At 49.0% G+C, this 19,733-nt stretch overlaps 1 protein-coding gene across 2 annotated transcripts in view; it reads left to right on the top strand.

The window, feature by feature from the left end:
- The first annotated feature begins 725 nt into the window (after positions 1-725).
- Positions 726-19,733, top strand: part of MCOLN2 (mucolipin TRP cation channel 2) — a 58,618-nt gene continuing 39,610 nt past the window's right edge. The window contains exon 1 of one of the 2 annotated variants that reach the window (XM_069735828.1): positions 726-862. In XM_069735828.1, the coding sequence (XP_069591929.1) occupies positions 822-862 (41 nt within the window). In that variant the 5' untranslated portion in view covers positions 726-821. Of the gene's footprint in view, positions 863-12,937; positions 14,828-19,733 lie in introns of those variants that run through there. The other variant, XM_069735826.1, reaches the window with a different exon arrangement.

Raw genomic sequence — 19,733 nt, 5'->3', positions numbered from 1 at the left:
ATGCTCTGTGGGTCCTGACTCCTTTCTATCATAGCTGCGATGCTCTGTGGGTCCTGACACTTTTCTATCATAGCTGCGATGCTCTGTGGATCCTGACTCCTTTCTATCATAGCTGCGATGCTCTGTGTCTCCTGCCACTTTCTATCATAGCTGCGATGCTCTGCAGGTCCTGACTCCTTTCTATCATAGCTGCGATGCTCTGTGGGTCCTGACTCCTTTCTATCATAGCTGCGATGCTCTGCGTGTCCTGACTCCTTTCTATCATAGCTGCGATGCTCTGCGGGTCCTGACCCCTTTCTATCATAGCTGCGATGCTCTGCAGGTCCTGACTCCTTTCTATCATAGCTGCGATGCTCTGCAGGTCCTGACTCCTTTCTATCATAGCTGCGATGCTCTGCAGGTCCTGACTCCTTTCTATCATAGCTGCGATGCTCTGTGGGTCCTGACTCCTTTCTATCATAGCTGCGATGCTCTGCAGGTCCTGACTCCTTTCTATCATAGCTGCGATGCTCTGCGGGTCCTGACTCCTTTCTATCATAGCTGCGATGCTCTGCGGGTCCTGACTCCTTTCTATCATAGCTGCGATGCTCTGCGGGTCCTGACTCCTTTCTATCATAGTTGCGATGCTCTGCAGGTCCTGACTTCTTTGCTTGGTACAGCCTTGGCCCCATCCCCCTCCACTCCCAAATCCTGGCAGAACCTCCCACTGTCTGTGAAGGTTTCTCTCCTGCAGTAGTTAAAGGTGTTTCCCTCATTAGCCGCCCCCCAGACGAGGGCTCCGCAGCCTCTTCCCCCCGGAGTCTTCCTTTTCCTGCTGCTCCATGGAGATCTCCCTGAAGTGTGTGCGAGCGGACCCTTGTGGGTGAGTGACGACCCCCATGGACTGTTGTGTCCGATCTCCTGTGCTGGGTAATTGACCTCCTGTGATCTGCAGGAACGCGGGAGGGAACTGCTCAACTAACAATTACCTAATGTATGATCCATTCTATTGTGGCAGCCAGAAAACGCTATAATTACTTGTGTCCAAAAATAACGGATCTTCTTGGAGAGATCACTTTACTATACTCTAGGAGGGATCCCTTTATTATACTCTAGGAGGGATCCCTTTATTATACTCTAGGAGGGATCACTTTATTATACTCTAGGAGAGATCACTTTACTATACTCTAGGAGGGATCACTTTATTATACTCTAGGAGGGATCACTTTATTATACTCTAGGAGGGATCCCTTTATTATACTCTAGGAGGGATCACTTTATTATACTCTAGGAGGGATCACTTTTATTGGCTAATTAGAAAAATATTTGCCGCTTTCAGAGCACCAGACTCAACTCTGCCTAAAAAAGGATCCTTGGTACTTGGATACTTGGAACTTTGCAAATCTAAATTTTCTGGGTAGTTAATAAAGGGATCCGTCCTAGAATCTAATAAAGGGATCCGTCCTAGAATCTAATAAAGGGATCCGTCCTAGAATCTAATAAAGGGATCCGTCCTAGAATCTAATAAAGGGATCCGTCCTAGAATCTAATAAAGGGATCCGTCCTAGAATCTAATAAAGGGATCCGTCCTAGAATCTAATAAAGGGATCCGTCCTAGAATCTAATAAAGGGATCCGTCCTAGAATCTAATAAAGGGATCCGTCCTAGAATCTAATAAAGGGACGCCCCTCACACCTGCCCGTGTGGAAGCGAATTCCCCCATCGGCTGTCGGACCCCAATTGCTTGCATGGCCACGAGCTGAGCCCATCCGGGGGTGTCTGGTTGGCGGTTGCACACTTGGTTCTCTTTGGTTCTGTGGCGGTTTCGTGTTTTACCTGTAACCTCCGTGCCGGTGACCTCGCTGGCGATTCGTGGTACCTGTGCGCTTTTGGCTGCAGCCGATCCCTGGGTTGTGCATGCGGAGATCTGAGGGGTCCGGCCACCATGAGGGATTTTAATAGCCGAAACTGCATCAGAAATGAGTTTGCTTTTATTTTAGTGCAGTTTTGTTGCTCGTGTCGCTTCCTTCAGGATCCGCCGCACTCTTCCTTTTTCCAGCAAATGTATTTCCAAACCTGGAGCAGGAAGTAACTTTATATATATATATATATATATATATATATATATATATATATATATCTCCTCAAAAACCTCCTCATATGAACGGCAAGGTGGATTTCCCATAGAAGTGGATTGGGAAAGTTTAGCAGTTTGCGAGGGCCCGTTGGGCTACGTGCACACTGAGCCGTTTTGCTGAGCTTTCCTTGCAGAAACGTAGTTTTTGATGAGGATTTGGAGTGTGCACATGGGAAGTGGGGTCCGCAGGTCCCCCAAGGAGCGGCCGAGCCCTCCCCCCACATGGCCAGGATGCAGCACTGACAGCTAATGTCGTAGTTTATGGGAATCACGTGTAGAAACTTTCCAAAGGTCGCAGAGTGCAGAGACATCCAATCCTGTGACGTGTAGGAATCGCGCCTTTATGTGCAGCTACTTTATCCGTGTTCATAGCTGTGATTCTGAACTGCGCCATAAAGACGCACGCAGTGTCGGACTGGGGCGCCAAGGACCCACCAGTAACATTGACTTTGGGGGCCACTTTTCACCTGCATACAAATATTACACTCCCTCGTTCACAAATTTACCTCTGTCTCTATATACTAATACACCGGCAGTTTGGTTAATTAATGATGAGACGCTGCTTGTTTCTGTACAGAGTGAATCATGTGAATTATGCCAAGTTCTGCCCATACAGGGGGGATGGGGGCCCAGATCTGCACAGGGGCCCACCGGGGGATTCCCCCGTTCCCCCATGGGCCAGTCCAAGCCTGGACGCATGTAAGGGAGGTCTGCAGGCAGAAATGTTCCTAACTGCATATTGTGCACCGAGCGCTGATGATCTGCAGGATCGTGTGTTGTACGGGGAGTAGCCCCCCGAGAATCGCACGTAGAGCAGGATCTGGTGCACAATGTCAGGCAGCTGCATCTACAGCCAGCAGGATATTGTCGTGTTAGGAGTCGCAGGCTCCTGGGACATAACACATAAGTGCGGCCTCATCTGGAATCTACACATCTGGGCATCCTGTACAAAGAAGGGCCACAGGCAGATAAGTGGATCTCGGTTATGAAGAAATATTACAAATAATTAAATTTATTCAAAAGGGACATTGAAGACGCAACAAGATTAAAAGCTGGTCCATGTGACCCACCAGAAAAGCCGAGCGCCCCCGAAGAGGAGAGGTGCAATCTCCAGACATTGGCATGGCTTCTTTACCATGGGGCTCCTACAGACAAGCGCATACTCGATCAGTGGACGCCACGGACCCATTAGATCCAGCGTTCCACGATATTCCACATGAACCGAGGTCCTGGGTGGAAAGAATCGCTCCGTGCACTATCTTGGTCCGGCGCCTCTCTATAACGCACGTGAACACACAGCAATGGGCGGATGCGACTGATTCCTTTTCCAGTACGGCAGTCTGAACACGGCCTGAGGCTGAGACTGCACAATGATCGTGGGACAGAAATGATTTTACTCACAATCTACATTCCCCATCAGTGTCTGGAATGTGGGAGGAAACCGGAGAACCCAGAGAAAACCCCACAAACATGGGGAGAACATACAAACTCCTGGCAGATGTCGTCCTTGGTGGGGTTTAAGCCTATTGCTGAAAAGTAATAGTGGTAACCACTGAGCCACTGTGCTGTGCTAACCACTGAGCCAACATGCTGACAAATTGCACTGAATAATTTGTGGAACTGTTCAACCCGAAAAAAAAAAACACAAAAAAACCTTGTATAGGACATTCCGAATGTATAGAGGCAAAGTCATGGGAACTTACTGCCTGTGACCAAAAAACCAAGGCTGGAATGTCTAATGGTCACATGGGGAACTTATTGCAAATCATTATTTGGGGTTGTCCACTACTTTACACGGGCCAAGGATGGTGGTGGGAGGGCGATCTGCCCCTGCCGGGCTGGTGACGCTGCTCCGTACCCGCTAGGTCCCTGCCATTCTCCTGGCTCCGGCCGCCTTCGCATTCAGTCCAAGCAAGAAACAACCTGAGAACCTGCAGCCGATCAGCGCCTGCCCACCTGTATAAATCAGCCCCCTCTGCCATTTAGGATGTGTTGGGGTATGTGTCCACGTTCAGGATTGCATCAGGATTTGGTCAGGATTTTATGCAGGTAAAATCCTGACCAAATCTGCACCTGAGGTCACTGGCAGGTCACCTGCGCTGTCCTTGCATTTTTTCTGCAATGTAAGGACATGCTGCGTTCTTAAAAGACGCGCCGCATGTGCGTTTTTGTGGGTCTGCCGCATGCGTCTTTTAATGCATAGTGGAGACGGGATTTCATGAAATAACCTCCACTATGCTGTAACATCTGGACGCTGCATTTTTGACGCTGCGGCTCAACGCAGCATCAAAAACGCAGCGTTTCCTGAACGTGGAAACATACCCTAAAAGTTTGGGGCAGTGCAGCCCCTTTAAGTGTAATGTCACCATAACAGCTGTGTGATTAGCCGTGTCGTCTTAGCTGACTATCTGAGAGTATGTGGAGTAGTCGCCTCCGGAGCCGCTCACTGCATGTGCACGTAATGGCTTTAAAGAAAAAAGAGCCTTAAATGATTTCTTAAAATAAGATTGCAGAGAGCCTTTCATTAGATTCAAGATGTCCGAACCATGACTGAGCCGGGCTGTGATGGCGGCCACGTGTGGGAGAGACCCGCAGGGACAGGTACTAGTCCGGCCACCGGCATCCTCCTGCCCTGTCCCCATGTGTGACCGAGACCTGCAATCCTCTACAGTGGTGTGGAGAGAAGCCGCTGCACTAGTCACATCTCTCCTGTGGTCGCCGGACAGCTTTATACTGTTTTCTCAAAACCCCACCAATTCTGAGCAAATTATACTGCTCTGCAATCGCACAGCCCGGCTCTGACTCGTGGCGCTCATGGTTTGGGCAGAATGAATCTAAAGACTGGGTCCCTTTAAGGCCGGGGTCAGACCTAACGTATAAAAATACAGTCTGTTTTTACGGCCAAGATACACAGAAAAGTTCCTAAACAGTGATCCTTATTCAATGCAAGGATGCGATTTATTTATTTATTTATTTTCTTCAAAAAATGATCCGTATGGCGAGATTTTCTCGCCGGCCTGCAAAATGGACATAGAATGGATCCATGGGCTCAAATGACAACATATATGCAGTCTATATACAGGGTGTCTGTAAAAAAAAAAAAAGTAATAATAATAAAATATATATAATATATATTCTATATCTGTACACCGCACTGAATTACTGGCTTTTCTATAGAACACCGCTGCGTATTTCTCACAGGTCACACGTGTGTCTGTGTGTAATCCGTATTTTTCTCGCCCCCATAGACTTTCTTTTTTTTTGTGTAATACGCTGACACACGCAGCATGCTGCGATTTTCTGAGCCCGTAAAATACGGCCGAGAAATATACGGCTGGTGGAAGCTGCCCCATAGAGAAACATTGGTCCGTGTGCAATGTGTTGTTTTTGCGCCTCTCATATTTACATTTTGTTGCTGACTTGAGCTCCATCTATTTTATCCAATTATTTTGCTTATTTGTAAATAAACAACAAGATACAAATGAAGTCGTGCGGACAGATCGGCTTCTTCTCTTCTCTGTATGTTTGACATATGGTTTCTAGTTTGTCTATATCCCAGACTGGATGTAATTGTAACAATCCTCTGAGCAACTAGACAGGATTTTACCTCTACTGATACATTGTAGCAAACAGGTCCGTAAAGACACCTGTGCAGTGGATGTATTTAGCTCACAGAATTTTGGTTAAACTGGAAACAATTGTAACAAGTTCCAATCTATGAGAAATATTTCCCTATATGTGTTCGGACTTTGTATTTCCACCTTTTGATAGCAGAGATGGCGAAGTGGTAGAACTATTGATTGATGCACATAGTCACTATCTGGAGGTCCAATCCGTCAGCACTGGTATCACCGCCCCATAACACAAGGCTCTGCTTGGATTAGACGGTTTTCTTACTGGAGTCGTCACTGTCCCTATATTCGCTGTGCTGGGTTCTGAGCAGGATATACGTGGCTGTGCCTCGGCCCCGACACATCGCTCCTCTGTATACTTCTCCATATACGTGGCTGTGCCTTGGCCCCGACACATCGCTCCTCTGTATACTTCTCCATATACGTGGCTGTGCCTTGGCCCCGACACATCGCTCCTCTGTATACTTCTCCATATACGTGGCTGTGCCTTGGCCCCGACACATCGCTCCTCTGTATACTTCTCCATATACGTGGCTGTGCCTCGGCCCCGACACATCGCTCCTCTGTATACTTCTCCATATACGTGGCTGTGCCTCGGCCCCGACACATCGCTCCTCTGTATACTTCTCCATATACGTGGCTGTGCCTCGGCCCCGACACATCGCTCCTCTGTATACTTCTCCATATACGTGGCTGTGCCTTGGCCCCGACACATCGCTCCTCTGTATACTTCTCCATATACGTGTCTGTGCCTCGGCCCCGACACATCGCTCCTCTGTATACTTCTCCATATACGTGGCTGTGCCTCGGCCCCGACACATCGCTCCTCTGTATACTTCTCCATATACGTGGCTGTGCCTCGGCCCCGACACATCGCTCCTCTGTATACTTCTCCATATACGTGGCTGTGCCTCGGCCCCGACACATCGCTCCTCTGTATACTTCTCCATATACGTGGCTGTGCCTCGGCCCCGACACATCGCTCCTCTGTATACTTCTCCATATACGTGGCTGTGCCTCGGCCCCGACACATCGCTCCTCTGTATACTTCTCCATATACGTGGCTGTGCCTCGGCCCCGACACATCGCTCCTCTGTATACTTCTCCATATACGTGGCTGTGCCTCGGCCCCGACACATCGCTCCTCTGTATACTTCTCCATATACGTGGCTGTGCCTCGGCCCCGACACATCGCTCCTCTGTATACTTCTCCATATACGTGGCTGTGCCTTGGCCCCGACACATCGCTCCTCTGTATACTTCTCCATATACGTGGCTGTGCCTTGGCCCCGACACATCGCTCCTCTGTATACTTCTCCATATACGTGGCTGTGCCTTGGCCCCGACACATCGCTCCTCTGTATACTTCTCCATATACGTGGCTGTGCCTTGGCCCCGACACATCGCTCCTCTGTATACTTCTCCATATACGTGGCTGTGCCTTGGCCCCGACACATCGCTCCTCTGTATACTTCTCCATATACGTGGCTGTGCCTTGGCCCCGACACATCGCTCCTCTGTATACTTCTCCATATACGTGGCTGTGCCTTGGCCCCGACACATCGCTCCTCTGTATACTTCTCCATATACGTGGCTGTGCCTTGGCCCCGACACATCGCTCCTCTGTATACTTCTCCATATACGTGGCTGTGCCTTGGCCCCGACACATCGCTCCTCTGTATACTTCTCCATATACGTGGCTGTGCCTTGGCCCCGACACATCGCTCCTCTGTATACTTCTCCATATACGTGGCTGTGCCTTGGCCCCGACACATCGCTCCTCTGTATACTTCTCCATATACGTGGCTGTGCCTTGGCCCCGACACATCGCTCCTCTGTATACTTCTCCATATACGTGGCTGTGCCTTGGCCCCGACACATCGCTCCTCTGTATACTTCTCCATATACGTGGCTGTGCCTTGGCCCCGACACATCGCTCCTCTGTATACTTCTCCATATACGTGGCTGTGCCTTGGCCCCGACACATCGCTCCTCTGTATACTTCTCCATATACGTGGCTGTGCCTTGGCCCCGACACATCGCTCCTCTGTATACTTCTCCATATACGTGGCTGTGCCTTGGCCCCGACACATCGCTCCTCTGTATACTTCTCCATATACGTGGCTGTGCCTTGGCCCCGACACATCGCTCCTCTGTATACTTCTCCATATACGTGGCTGTGCCTCGGCCCCGACACATCGCTCCTCTGTATACTTCTCCATATACGTGGCTGTGCCTCGGCCCCGACACATCGCTCCTCTGTATACTTCTCCATATACGTGGCTGTGCCTCGGCCCCGACACATCGCTCCTCTGTATACTTCTCCATATACGTGGCTGTGCCTCGGCCCCGACACATCGCTCCTCTGTATACTTCTCCATATACGTGGCTGTGCCTTGGCCCCGACACATCGCTCCTCTGTATACTTCTCCATATACGTGGCTGTGCCTCGGCCCCGACACATCGCTCCTCTGTATACTTCTCCATATACGTGGCTGTGCCTCGGCCCCGACACATCGCTCCTCTGTATACTTCTCCATATACGTGGCTGTGCCTCGGCCCCGACACATCGCTCCTCTGTATACTTCTCCATATACGTGGCTGTGCCTCGGCCCCGACACATCGCTCCTCTGTATACTTCTCCATATACGTGGCTGTGCCTCGGCCCCGACACATCGCTCCTCTGTATACTTCTCCATATACGTGGCTGTGCCTCGGCCCCGACACATCGCTCCTCTGTATACTTCTCCATATACGTGGCTGTGCCTCGGCCCCGACACATCGCTCCTCTGTATACTTCTCCATATACGTGGCTGTGCCTCGGCCCCGACACATCGCTCCTCTGTATACTTCTCCATATACGTGGCTGTGCCTCGGCCCCGACACATCGCTCCTCTGTATACTTCTCCATATACGTGGCTGTGCCTCGGCCCCGACACATCGCTCCTCTGTATACTTCTCCATATACGTGGCTGTGCCTCGGCCCCGACACATCGCTCCTCTGTATACTTCTCCATATACGTGGCTGTGCCTCGGCCCCGACACATCGCTCCTCTGTATACTTCTCCATATACGTGGCTGTGCCTCGGCCCCGACACATCGCTCCTCTGTATACTTCTCCATATACGTGGCTGTGCCTTGGCCCCGACACATCGCTCCTCTGTATACTTCTCCATATACGTGGCTGTGCCTTGGCCCCGACACATCGCTCCTCTGTATACTTCTCCATATACGTGGCTGTGCCTCGGCCCCGACACATCGCTCCTCTGTATACTTCTCCATATACGTGGCTGTGCCTCGGCCCCGACACATCGCTCCTCTGTATTCTTCTCCATATACGTGGCTGTGCCTCGGCCCCGACACATCGCTCCTCTGTATACTTCTCCATATACGTGGCTGTGCCTCGGCCCCGACACATCGCTCCTCTGTATACTTCTCCATATACGTGGCTGTGCCTCGGCCCCGACACATCGCTCCTCTGTATACTTCTCCATATACGTGGCTGTGCCTCGGCCCCGACACATCGCTCCTCTGTCTACTTCTCCATATACGTGGCTGTGCCTCGGCCCCGACACATCGCTCCTCTGTATACTTCTCCATATACGTGGCTGTGCCTTGGCCCCGACACATCGCTCCTCTGTATACTTCTCCATATACGTGGCTGTGCCTCGGCCCCGACACATCGCTCCTCTGTCTACTTCTCCATATACGTGGCTGTGCCTCGGCCCCGACACATCGCTCCTCTGTATACTTCTCCATATACGTGGCTGTGCCTTGGCCCCGACACATCGCTCCTCTGTATACTTCTCCATATACGTGGCTGTGCCTCGGCCCCGACACATCGCTCCTCTGTCTACTTCTCCATATACGTGGCTGTGCCTCGGCCCCGACACATCGCTCCTCTGTATACTTCTCCATATACGTGGCTGTGCCTCGGCCCCGACACATCGCTCCTCTGTATACTTCTCCATATACGTGGCTGTGCCTTGGCCCCGACACATCGCTCCTCTGTATACTTCTCCATATACGTGGCTGTGCCTTGGCCCCGACACATCGCTCCTCTGTATACTTCTCCATATACGTGGCTGTGCCTTGGCCCCGACACATCGCTCCTCTGTATACTTCTCCATATACGTGGCTGTGCCTCGGCCCCGACACATCGCTCCTCTGTATACTTCTCCATATACGTGGCTGTGCCTCGGCCCCGACACATCGCTCCTCTGTATACTTCTCCATATACGTGGCTGTGCCTTGGCCCTGACACATCGCTCCTCTGTATACTTCTCCATATACGTGGCTGTGCCTTGGCCCCGACACATCGCTCCTCTGTCTACTTCTCCATTGGAGCTCGGCAGGTTTCTCTGCTTTGAGGTGAGCGGGTTGGAGAGAAGCCATTCCAGGACGCAGCAGGGACAGAGGCGCCATTGAGCCCATGAATTCACCCACACAGGCATTTATCGGTCAATTACAGACCCAATGATTCATGGCCCAGAATAGGCCGGATTGCATCGCTGACCGCGGTTTTCCATGAGTAAGACCAGGACATTTCTCTGCGGTGTCGGTCACTTTTCCATAATCTGCTTTCAATGGTCAGGTAGGCCGTCAGCTGCTGAACCTGTGATGACAAAACAAAGATCCCACGTCTCCGTAGCTCGGTGTCCATTGCTTCCCCTCACATTGCTAATGCATGCCGTGGGAAAAACTGCGGTGTTTCTTAAAAAAAAAAAAAAAAAAAATGCATAAAATTAGTTTTTGTTTTTTTTTATCTCAAGAATCATCTTTGCAATTTGTTATGAAAGTCCTCTCTCTTCTGATCAATAGACTTTTTTTTTTTTTAATCTTTCCTTTCATTGCAGAGGTAGCCGCCTCCGCTGTGGCCGTTCTCCTAGGAGACGACTGCAGCGCTGACGGGCTCTTTGCTATATGGCTTGTCAGCGCTGCTCTGAAGCTGGCCGGATTCTGCTGCTTGTGTCCGCAGAGCTGCTCTTCCTCTTCTGGCCTGACTGCTGACATCTCCACAGCTGGGGAAACGGGCAGCCAGCTGTCAGTCAGCTGTCAGTCAGCGTGACATCGGCAGTCAGGCCCCGTCAACTAAGCAGAAGAGAAGCTGTCGCTCTGTTGGCATGACGTCCTCCGAATCACCGGCAGGAGCCACCTGTGGCCTCTGTGCATCGATCGAGACCTCTGCTGGGCAGAGCAGGCAGGTAGTAAGCAGTAGCCTGCCTGTTATTTCACAGATGCACAGTAAAAAAAAAAAAAAAAATCAAATCGTTCTGGAAAACTTTTTAAATCTTTCACATTCAGTGGATGTCACTGTGCAGTGCGGGCTCCAGAGCTGCGTCACTACATATGTGATGGGTGCCAGCTGTGCTATACAGCCAGCCCCTTATCTCAAGACACCAAATATAAAAAAAAATAATAATTAAACCCTCTTTGTACCACCATGGCACCAAAGTTCAATCTATAAAAATATAAAATTAACCCATATGATTTTTGTTAAAATAATCATTAGAACTACAATTCTACTTCACTGCAAAGTCCTTGGAAGGGGGATGAGTGAGTAGAGGGGCCGGGAGTTGAAGAGGAGGAAGACTCACGAAGGAAAGGAAGTTTAAATCAGGATTTAATGTTGCATACATTTTTGTTTTCATTTTTAAATGTAGTTTGGAATTTTTGGAGATTGTTTTTTTTTTATTAGAGGCAGAACAACAATGACTGATAACACCTCTATATACAGCTGACAACACAGGATCCACCATTCACAATAGGTGATGTCACAGCTCACCTCCTCCTCCTCCTGTACAATGACTGATAACACCCCTATATACAGTAGATAACACAGGATCCACCATTCACAATAGATGTCACAGCTCACCTCCTCCTCCTCCTATACAATAACTGACAACACCTCTATATACAGTAGATTAACCTAACGATCCCTGTGTGGCCTATTTATAATAAAAATAAAAAAAAAAAAAAAAAAAAAAGGTTCCTCGCATCATGTTCTCATACACTTTATGCAGTATTAGCCCTCTGTGTCTGTACTGCTACATACTTAGGCAGGTAACTGGTTCATGCAGCTTTACATGAACACCTGAGCCTTACACTATAGCCGGTCCGAATAACTAAAGCAATTGTTATCATCCACCTCTCGTGTCTCCCCTTTTCCCCATAGTTTGTAGCTTGCGAGCAGCAGGGCCCTCACTCCTCCTGGTATCTGTTTTGAACTGTGATTTCTGTTATGCTGTAATGTCTATTGTCTGTACAAGTCCCCTCTATAATTTGTAAAGCGCTGCGGAATATGTTGGCGCTATATAAATAAAATTATTATTATTATTATTATTATTATTGCACAGGATCCACCATTCACAATAGGTGATGTCACAGCTCACCTCCTCCTCCTGGACAATGACTAACACCTGTATATACAGTACATTCAGGGTCAGATTGGCACACTGGAGAATTCTCTGGTGGGCCCAGGCACTGACACCTGCTGGCACACAGGGTCGGCAGCTGCCTAGGGTCCTTGCTGCTCCAGGGGCCCCCAGCCAGTGGCGTGTCGCTAATAGCGGCACACCATGAAGCTGCTATTGGGCCCCTGGGTCAGGTGTGCCCGCCCGGTGCCAGCAGAGCAGCAGTGGGAGACAGGAGGCAGAAATGAACATTCACTCTTCCCCGCTCCCCCATGGGCGTGGAGAGGGGTGAATATTCATTTCACTGTCAGCAGCTAACATACCGCATGTAAAACCGGTGCTTCTAAACAAAAGATTGCGGTAAATGTGTAATTTCCTTAAACTGGAAGGTAGACTCTATAAAAACCGCAGTGGCCGTTGTGTGAAATTACAAGGTTTCCATTTTTACTGCACATAAATGTGACCCCCAAAACCTGATTTGTACAATTGTCCATGTGATGATGACTGTGGAGCAGCTGAGGATCCGGTGACTTCTTGATGTGAGATGTTCCCGATTCATCAGCACATGATACAAATGCAGAACTTGTTACTTTGGGTTCCGCGGCCACCACTGTGTCCACAGTCACGAGAATGCGACAATTGCAGGAAGAGTCCGATGAAGTGTTGGGAATTGTGAGATTCCGGGACCTCGCGAGCTGCCGGACGAGTAAAACCGGTTCACTTCAAGGACTCCAAAGGATCTAACGAAATCCTTATTCCTGTGCTTAAAGGGAACCTGTCCCCTCAGATATCGCTGGTTCACGGGTAAGCTGCTTTACAAGGCTCCGGGACCACCGTACTGACAGTGTGGCTACATGGGGAATGTGTCCGGTCAGTATACCGGGACCGTGCTGGCGCGCAGACTGACGGTGTGTACAGCTGCCGCACTCGGATGGCCTCTGACTGCAGCCTGATTCTCGTGGACTGACTGAATGGAGAAGGTGGAGAAAATGACTTATTTTAATTTTTTTTTTTTCTCTTCATTCTGAGAAAATCGTATTCCAGTCGGATGGAAAGAAAACCGCAGTGACCCCGGCTGCTGAGAGAGGAAGAGATAAGACAGGAAGCTAATTTCTGGGTAAAACCTCAGCGTGGACTCATCGTTATAAAAGGGGAACCACCAGGATGAGTCGTCATCAGCGCCACTATAGAGCCGCAGCTACAGGATGGGGGTCTCCTCCTTCCCACTGTCATGTGCTCCGGGACCTTCACTGCACGTCACATCGCAGTCGGGTTTTCGCCAATGTCCGGACAGAAAACGTTTTCCCTCCGAGCATGAGCAGAATCGCTGCAGGTTTCTATATTGTGTAAGTAATAATTCTCCGAGAAAGACAAACACGAGCGCCTGCTGCTTCCTGTAAATATCCGGCTCTGCGCAGCGCTTCTGGCTCCGTCACCTTTGCACAGAATAGGAGAGGCGATCGTCTGCGCCAAGATATTCCGGCCCTTTAACCCCTGAGATCTGCGCTCTCCTGGGAGTCTGTCCACGTCCCTGCCCAGAGATAACCCAGGATCCTGGGCATTCACTCTGCTCCGGGACTGGAACCATTAAGGACTTTCCACTGCTCCTGGACTGGAACCATTAAGGACTCTGCTCCTGGACTGGAACCATTAAGGACTTTCCTCTGCTCCCGGACTGGAACCATTAAGGACTTTCCTCTGCTCCGGGACTGGAACCATTAAGGACTTTCCTCTGCTCCGGGACTGGAACCATTAAGGACTCTGCTCCTGGACTGGAACCATTAAGGACTCTGCTCCTGGACTGGAACCATTAAGGACTTTCCTCTGCTCCTTGACTGGAACCATTAAGGACTTTCCTCTGCTCCGGGACTGGAACCATTAAGGACTTTCCTCTGCTCCGGGACTGGAACCATTAAGGACTCTGCTCCTGGACTGGAACCATTAAGGACTTTCCTCTGCTCCTTGACTGGAACCATTAAGGACTTTCCTCTGCTCCTGGACTGGAACCATTAAGGACTTTCCTCTGCTCCTGGACTGGAACCATTAAGGACTTTCCTCTGCTCCGGGACTGGAACCATTAAGGACTTTCCTCTGCTCCTTGACTGGAACCATTAAGGACTTTCCTCTGCTCCGGGACTGGAACCATTAAGGACTTTCCTCTGCTCCGGGACTGGAACCATTAAGGACTCTGCTCCTGGACTGGAACCATTAAGGACTCTGCTCCTGGACTGGAACCATTAAGGACTTTCCTCTGCTCCCGGACTGGAACCATTAAGGACTTTCCTCTGCTCCGGGACTGGAACCATTAAGGACTTTCCTCTGCTCCGGGACTGGAACCATTAAGGATTTTCCTCTGCTCCGGGACTGGAACCATTAAGGACTTTCCTCTGCTCCGGGACTGGAACCATTAAGGACTTTCCTCTGCTCCGGGACTGGAACCATTAAGGACTTTCCTCTGCTCCGGGACTGGAACCATTAAGGACTTTCCTCTGCTCCGGGACTGGAACCATTAAGGACTTTCCTCTGCTCCGGGACTGGAACCATTAAGGACTTTGCTCTGCTCCTTGACTGGAACCATTAAGGACTTTCCTCCGCAGCTGGAGCATGTTTGATTTCCCTTTAATGAACGGTTCGTCTCTTCCTGAAGACGATGAAATGCTGGAAATGTAAGTCAGAGAATCCACGGGTGGTCTTGTGATCACATGTGCAGGGGGCGACCGTCGGGTGCATGCCCGGGACACCGGTGAAGGCACTGATGTGCTAAACTGCTCTGGTCGGTGCGTTTTTTAAAGGGGTCTTCCAAGTGCATTACAGTGAGAGCAAAATTCCCATGATTAGAGAAGACCACCAGCAGAATATGTGCGCCCTCCTGGTGGTCTGGAATGGTTTAGCAACTATTATTATCTTCCATTTCCAATTATTACTGAGGTTAGTCGGTCCCCTGGGACCCCCTCTGACCCCTGGGACTCCTCCAATTCTGGGAATGTCTGCAGCCAGCAATGGTGTAATACTCTGAATTCTTCTAACATTTATTTATATGGCAGCACTTGTGGTCTCCTGAATGTGCAGGGAAATGACACTGTCCAGAATGGGGTCCATGGGGGTCCCAGAGGTTGGACCCCATTGATCATGAAATTATCTATCCTAATAATGGGCCCCGGCTTTATGAAAAATAAGAATAATATTATTTATATAACGCCAACATATTCCGCAGCGCTTTACATTATAGAGGGGATTTGTACAGACAATAGACATTACAGCATAACAGAAATCACAGTTCAATACAGATACCAGGAGGAGTGAGGGCCCTGCTGCTCGCAAGCTACAAACTATAAGGAAAAGGGGAGACACGAGAGGTGGATGGTAACAATTGCTTTAGTTATTCGGACCGGCCATAGTGTAAGGCTCGGGTGTTCATGTAAAGCTGCATGAACCAGGTAACTGCCTAAGTATGTAGCAGTACAGACACAGAGGGCTATTAACTGTATAAAGTGTATGAGAACATGATGCGAGGAACCCGATTATGGTTTAAGTTTTTTGAATGGGCCACACAGGGATAGTTAGGTTAATGCGTTGGGGCGGTAGGCTAGTCTGAACAAATGCGTTTTTAGGCCACACTTAAAACTGTGAGGATTGGGCATTAATCGTATTAACCTAGGTAGTACATTCCAAAGAATTGGCGCAGCACGTGTAAAGTCTTGGAGACAGGAGTGGGAGGTTCTGATTATTGAGGATGTTAACCTCAGGTCATGAGCGGAGGGTACGGGTAGGGTGGTAGACTGAGACCAGGGAGGAGATGTAGGGTGGTGCTGAGCTATGGAGGGCTTTGTGGATGAGGGTAATGGTTTTGTCCTGGATTCTGGAGTGGATGGGTAACCAGTGTAATGACTGGCACAAGGTAGAGGCATCGGTGTAACGGTTGGTGAGGAATATGACCCTGGCAGCAGCATTCAGGACAGATTGGAGGGGGGAGAGTTTAGTAAGAGGGAGTCCGAATAGTAGAGAGTTACAATAGTCCATGTGAGGATAATGTATAATATAAGTTTAGTTTCTCTTGCCAGCACATATAGGGTGGGCGTTGACCCTCCTTCACTCTGTGTTTTGCTGGGGTTATTGCTTCTAGCTGCAAATTCCACGTTCTGAGCAACTTACTCATTCCCTCCCACAAAAGGAATTTATACGACTGCTGTAGTTGCAATAGACAATTGTACCAGCTAAAACTGGTCTGATATCTCTCTCAAGACATGAAGTCCTTTGTCCCATTATAATAAGATATTGGGCCAACGATTTAGGCTAGGAAAATAATAAGTCCATTTTGCGAATCTCCATCGGCGGATCTATCAGCCACTGTAAGCGTGAGCCTCTAATTCCAACAGGTAAAGTACGGAATTCTCCGGAACTGTGTCCCAACTAGCCCAAATTTGGTACCAATAGAAAGCCAATTGTAAAATAAGAAGAATGAGGGGTGTGCTGGGAATGGGATTCTGACATGTTCTGGAGCGGAGATACGAGCATTATACAAATTTGTGTTAAATTTGGTAAGTCTTAGGAGAGGGGAGGGGCTGGGGAAACCAGCCCTGTTAGTGATGTCACAGGGCTGCAGTTTTTAAGTTTTCTGCCAGGCACCCAGCAGTGAGTCTTACCTAAGGAGCTGTTCCTATCCAGACCTCCTGATGCACTGGGACATTTGGGGTTCCGCCTACCAGCATGGTTTTGCCTGAAATGAACTGACAACATGTAAGTTTCACCTTTTCTCATTTAATCCCTTTATTTTATAATTACCTTGTACATATTTTCAATTGTCTCTTTTGTAACATCCTTGTAATATTTTTATAAACACTGCCTTCTTTCGGAGTAAAATATTCAAATTACTAGTTTTTGTTCTTCCTGCTCTAAAACGTACCCTAAGTCTTCTGAAGGGAATTGCGCTACTGTTTTGGGTTAGCTTCGGACCCGTTAATCGAAGCTGGTGGCAGCATACCGTGTTCTGTGCCTTTTGGGAGTCGTTGTACCGACTGCGGCGTTAATAATTTTGTTCCTGCCTGAGTGGGAGTAGTTATACCGCCTCGCTGCAGCGTGCCCAATAGCCAGTACATAGCAGGCAGCCTTTTTGGCGACTAATTACCCTCGGTGCAGTACCTAATCTGACCTGAGGGTAAGGGGGGCGCCAGAGAGCTGCAAGTTCAAGCGGAACTGTAATGCGGGATATACATAAATCCCAACAGTTCGTGGTATATTGAAGAGCAGTGGGATACCTAAAATAAGCCCCTGCTGTAAACTAAGAGGTCAATAGCCTTGTTTGTGTTTTCATCACAGTGTAGCAGTGGAGGGATAACTAAGATAAGCCCCCCTGCACATGTGACAGCCGTCTGCTGGCCTAAAGTCACCCCTATCTGTGACGTAGGGGTGACAGTCACGGTGTGAATCATGACAGTCCAGATGAGAATGAGTAAGTGAAACCGTAAGAGTTTTTGCAGAGTCGAAAGTAAGAAAAGGGCGAATTATAGAAATGTTTTTGATAAGCGAGAGCCAGTGATCGGATGTGGGGGTGAATGAAAGCTCGGAATTAAGTATGACCCCAAGGCAGCGGGCATGTTGCTGGAGAGTAATGGTGGAACCACACACAGAGATGGCAATGTCAGGCAAAGGTAGGTTAGTAGAGGGAGAAACACGAGGAGTTCAGTTTTTGACAGGTTCAGTTTCAGATAGAGGGAGGACATGATGATAAGGTAGCGTCACATTAAGCGACGCTGCAGCGATCTCGACAACGATGCCGATCGCTGCAGCGTCGCTGTTTGGTCGCTGGAGAGCTGTCACACAGACAGCTCTCCAGCGACCAACGATGCCGAAGTCCCCGGGTAACCAGGGTAAACATCGGGTTACTAAGCGCAGGGCCGCACTTAGTAACCCGATGTTTACCCTGGTTACCATTGTAAAAGTAAAAAAAAAAAACACTACATACTTACACTCCTGTCGCGTCCCCCAGCCTCAGCTTCCCTGCACTGTGTAAGCGCCGGCCGGAAAGCAGAGCGGTGACGTCACCGCTGTGCTTTGCTTTACGGCCGGCCGGCGCTGACGCTGAGGAACGTGACAGGAATGTAAGTACTCGTATGTAGTGTTTTTTTTGTTTTTTTACTTTTACAATGGTAACCAGGGTAAACATCGGGTTACTAAGCGCGGCCCTGCGCTTAGTAACCCGATGTTTACCCTGGTTACCAGTGAAGACATCGCTGGATCGGTGTCACACACGCCGATTCAGCGATGTCAGCGGGTGATCCAGCGATGAAATAAAGTTCTGGACTTTCCCCAGCGACCAACGATCTCCCAGCAGGGGCCTGATCATTGGTCGCTGTCACGCATAACGATTTCGTTAACGATATTGTTATGTATGACGGTACCTTTAGAGACAGCAGTAAGACAATCACTGGTGTTTTCTAAAAAAGGTCGGCGTGATAACAGGAGAAGAGGTGTATAATTGGGTGTCGTCAGCATAGAGATGGCACTGGAAACCAAATCTACTGATTGTTTGTCCAATAGGGGCAGTATATAGAGAGAAGAGTAGGGGGCCCAGGATTGAGCCTTGTGGAACCCTTACAGTAAGGGGAAGGTGAGAGGATGAGGAACCAGCAAAACATACAGTGAAGGATCGGTCAGAGATGGGAGGAGAACCAGGAGAGAACAGTGTCCTTGAGGCCGATGGAGCGGAGCATAGTGAGGAGGAGCTGATGATCCACAGTGTCGAATGCTGCAGAGAGATCCAAGAGAATTAGCATGGAGTAGTGACCATTAGATTTAGCTGTTAGTAGGTCATTAGAGACTTTAGTGAGGGCAGTTTCAGTAGAGTGTAAAGAGCGGAAACCAGATTGTAAGGGGTCGAGAAGAGTTATCTGAGATATAGCGGGTAAGACGGGAGTGGACCAGGCGTTCGAGGAGTTTAGAGATGAAGAGAAGATTAGAGAGCTTTCTAGGTAAGTTCCCACGATCTATGAACAGCCAGCAGAGGGCGCCTCACCGCAAATGAAGCTAAATATATATCATTGATCTATATTTAGCCTCATTCCCCGGGGTTTTGCAGCAAGGAGCAGCCTGCATTAGCGGAACTCCTTGCTGCAAAATGTTTTAACCCCTTCAGAAGGATTTACATCGTTGGACGTTACAGATCTGCGGAGGGTAAGGATATTGTTGGTTTATTATGTTTTTTTACTTGCAGAACGAGGGTCTTCAGTGACTGGATTGGGCGTAGAATAAAATACTCCAACAACCATTGTTTTTATTTCATTAAAATAATTTTAAATAATGTTTTGTGTTTTATTTAACCCTTTACTACAATTGGATTAATAATGGATAGGTGTCATAATTGACGCCTCTTCATTATTAATCTGGCTTAATGTCACCTTACAATAGCAAGGTGACATTAACCCTTAATTACCCCATATCCCACCGCTACACGGGAATGGGAAGAGAGTGGCCAAGTGCCAGAATAGGCGCATCTTCCAGATGTGCCTTTTCTGGGGTGGCTGGGGGCAGATATTTTTAGCCAGGGGGGGGGCAATAACCGTGGACCCTCTCCAG

The sequence above is a fragment of the Ranitomeya imitator genome, chromosome 8 (assembly GCF_032444005.1).
Source record: "Ranitomeya imitator isolate aRanImi1 chromosome 8, aRanImi1.pri, whole genome shotgun sequence".
In the NCBI taxonomy this organism is placed as follows: Eukaryota; Metazoa; Chordata; class Amphibia; order Anura; family Dendrobatidae; genus Ranitomeya; species Ranitomeya imitator.
This window is presented reverse-complemented; position numbering and strand designations above follow the sequence as displayed.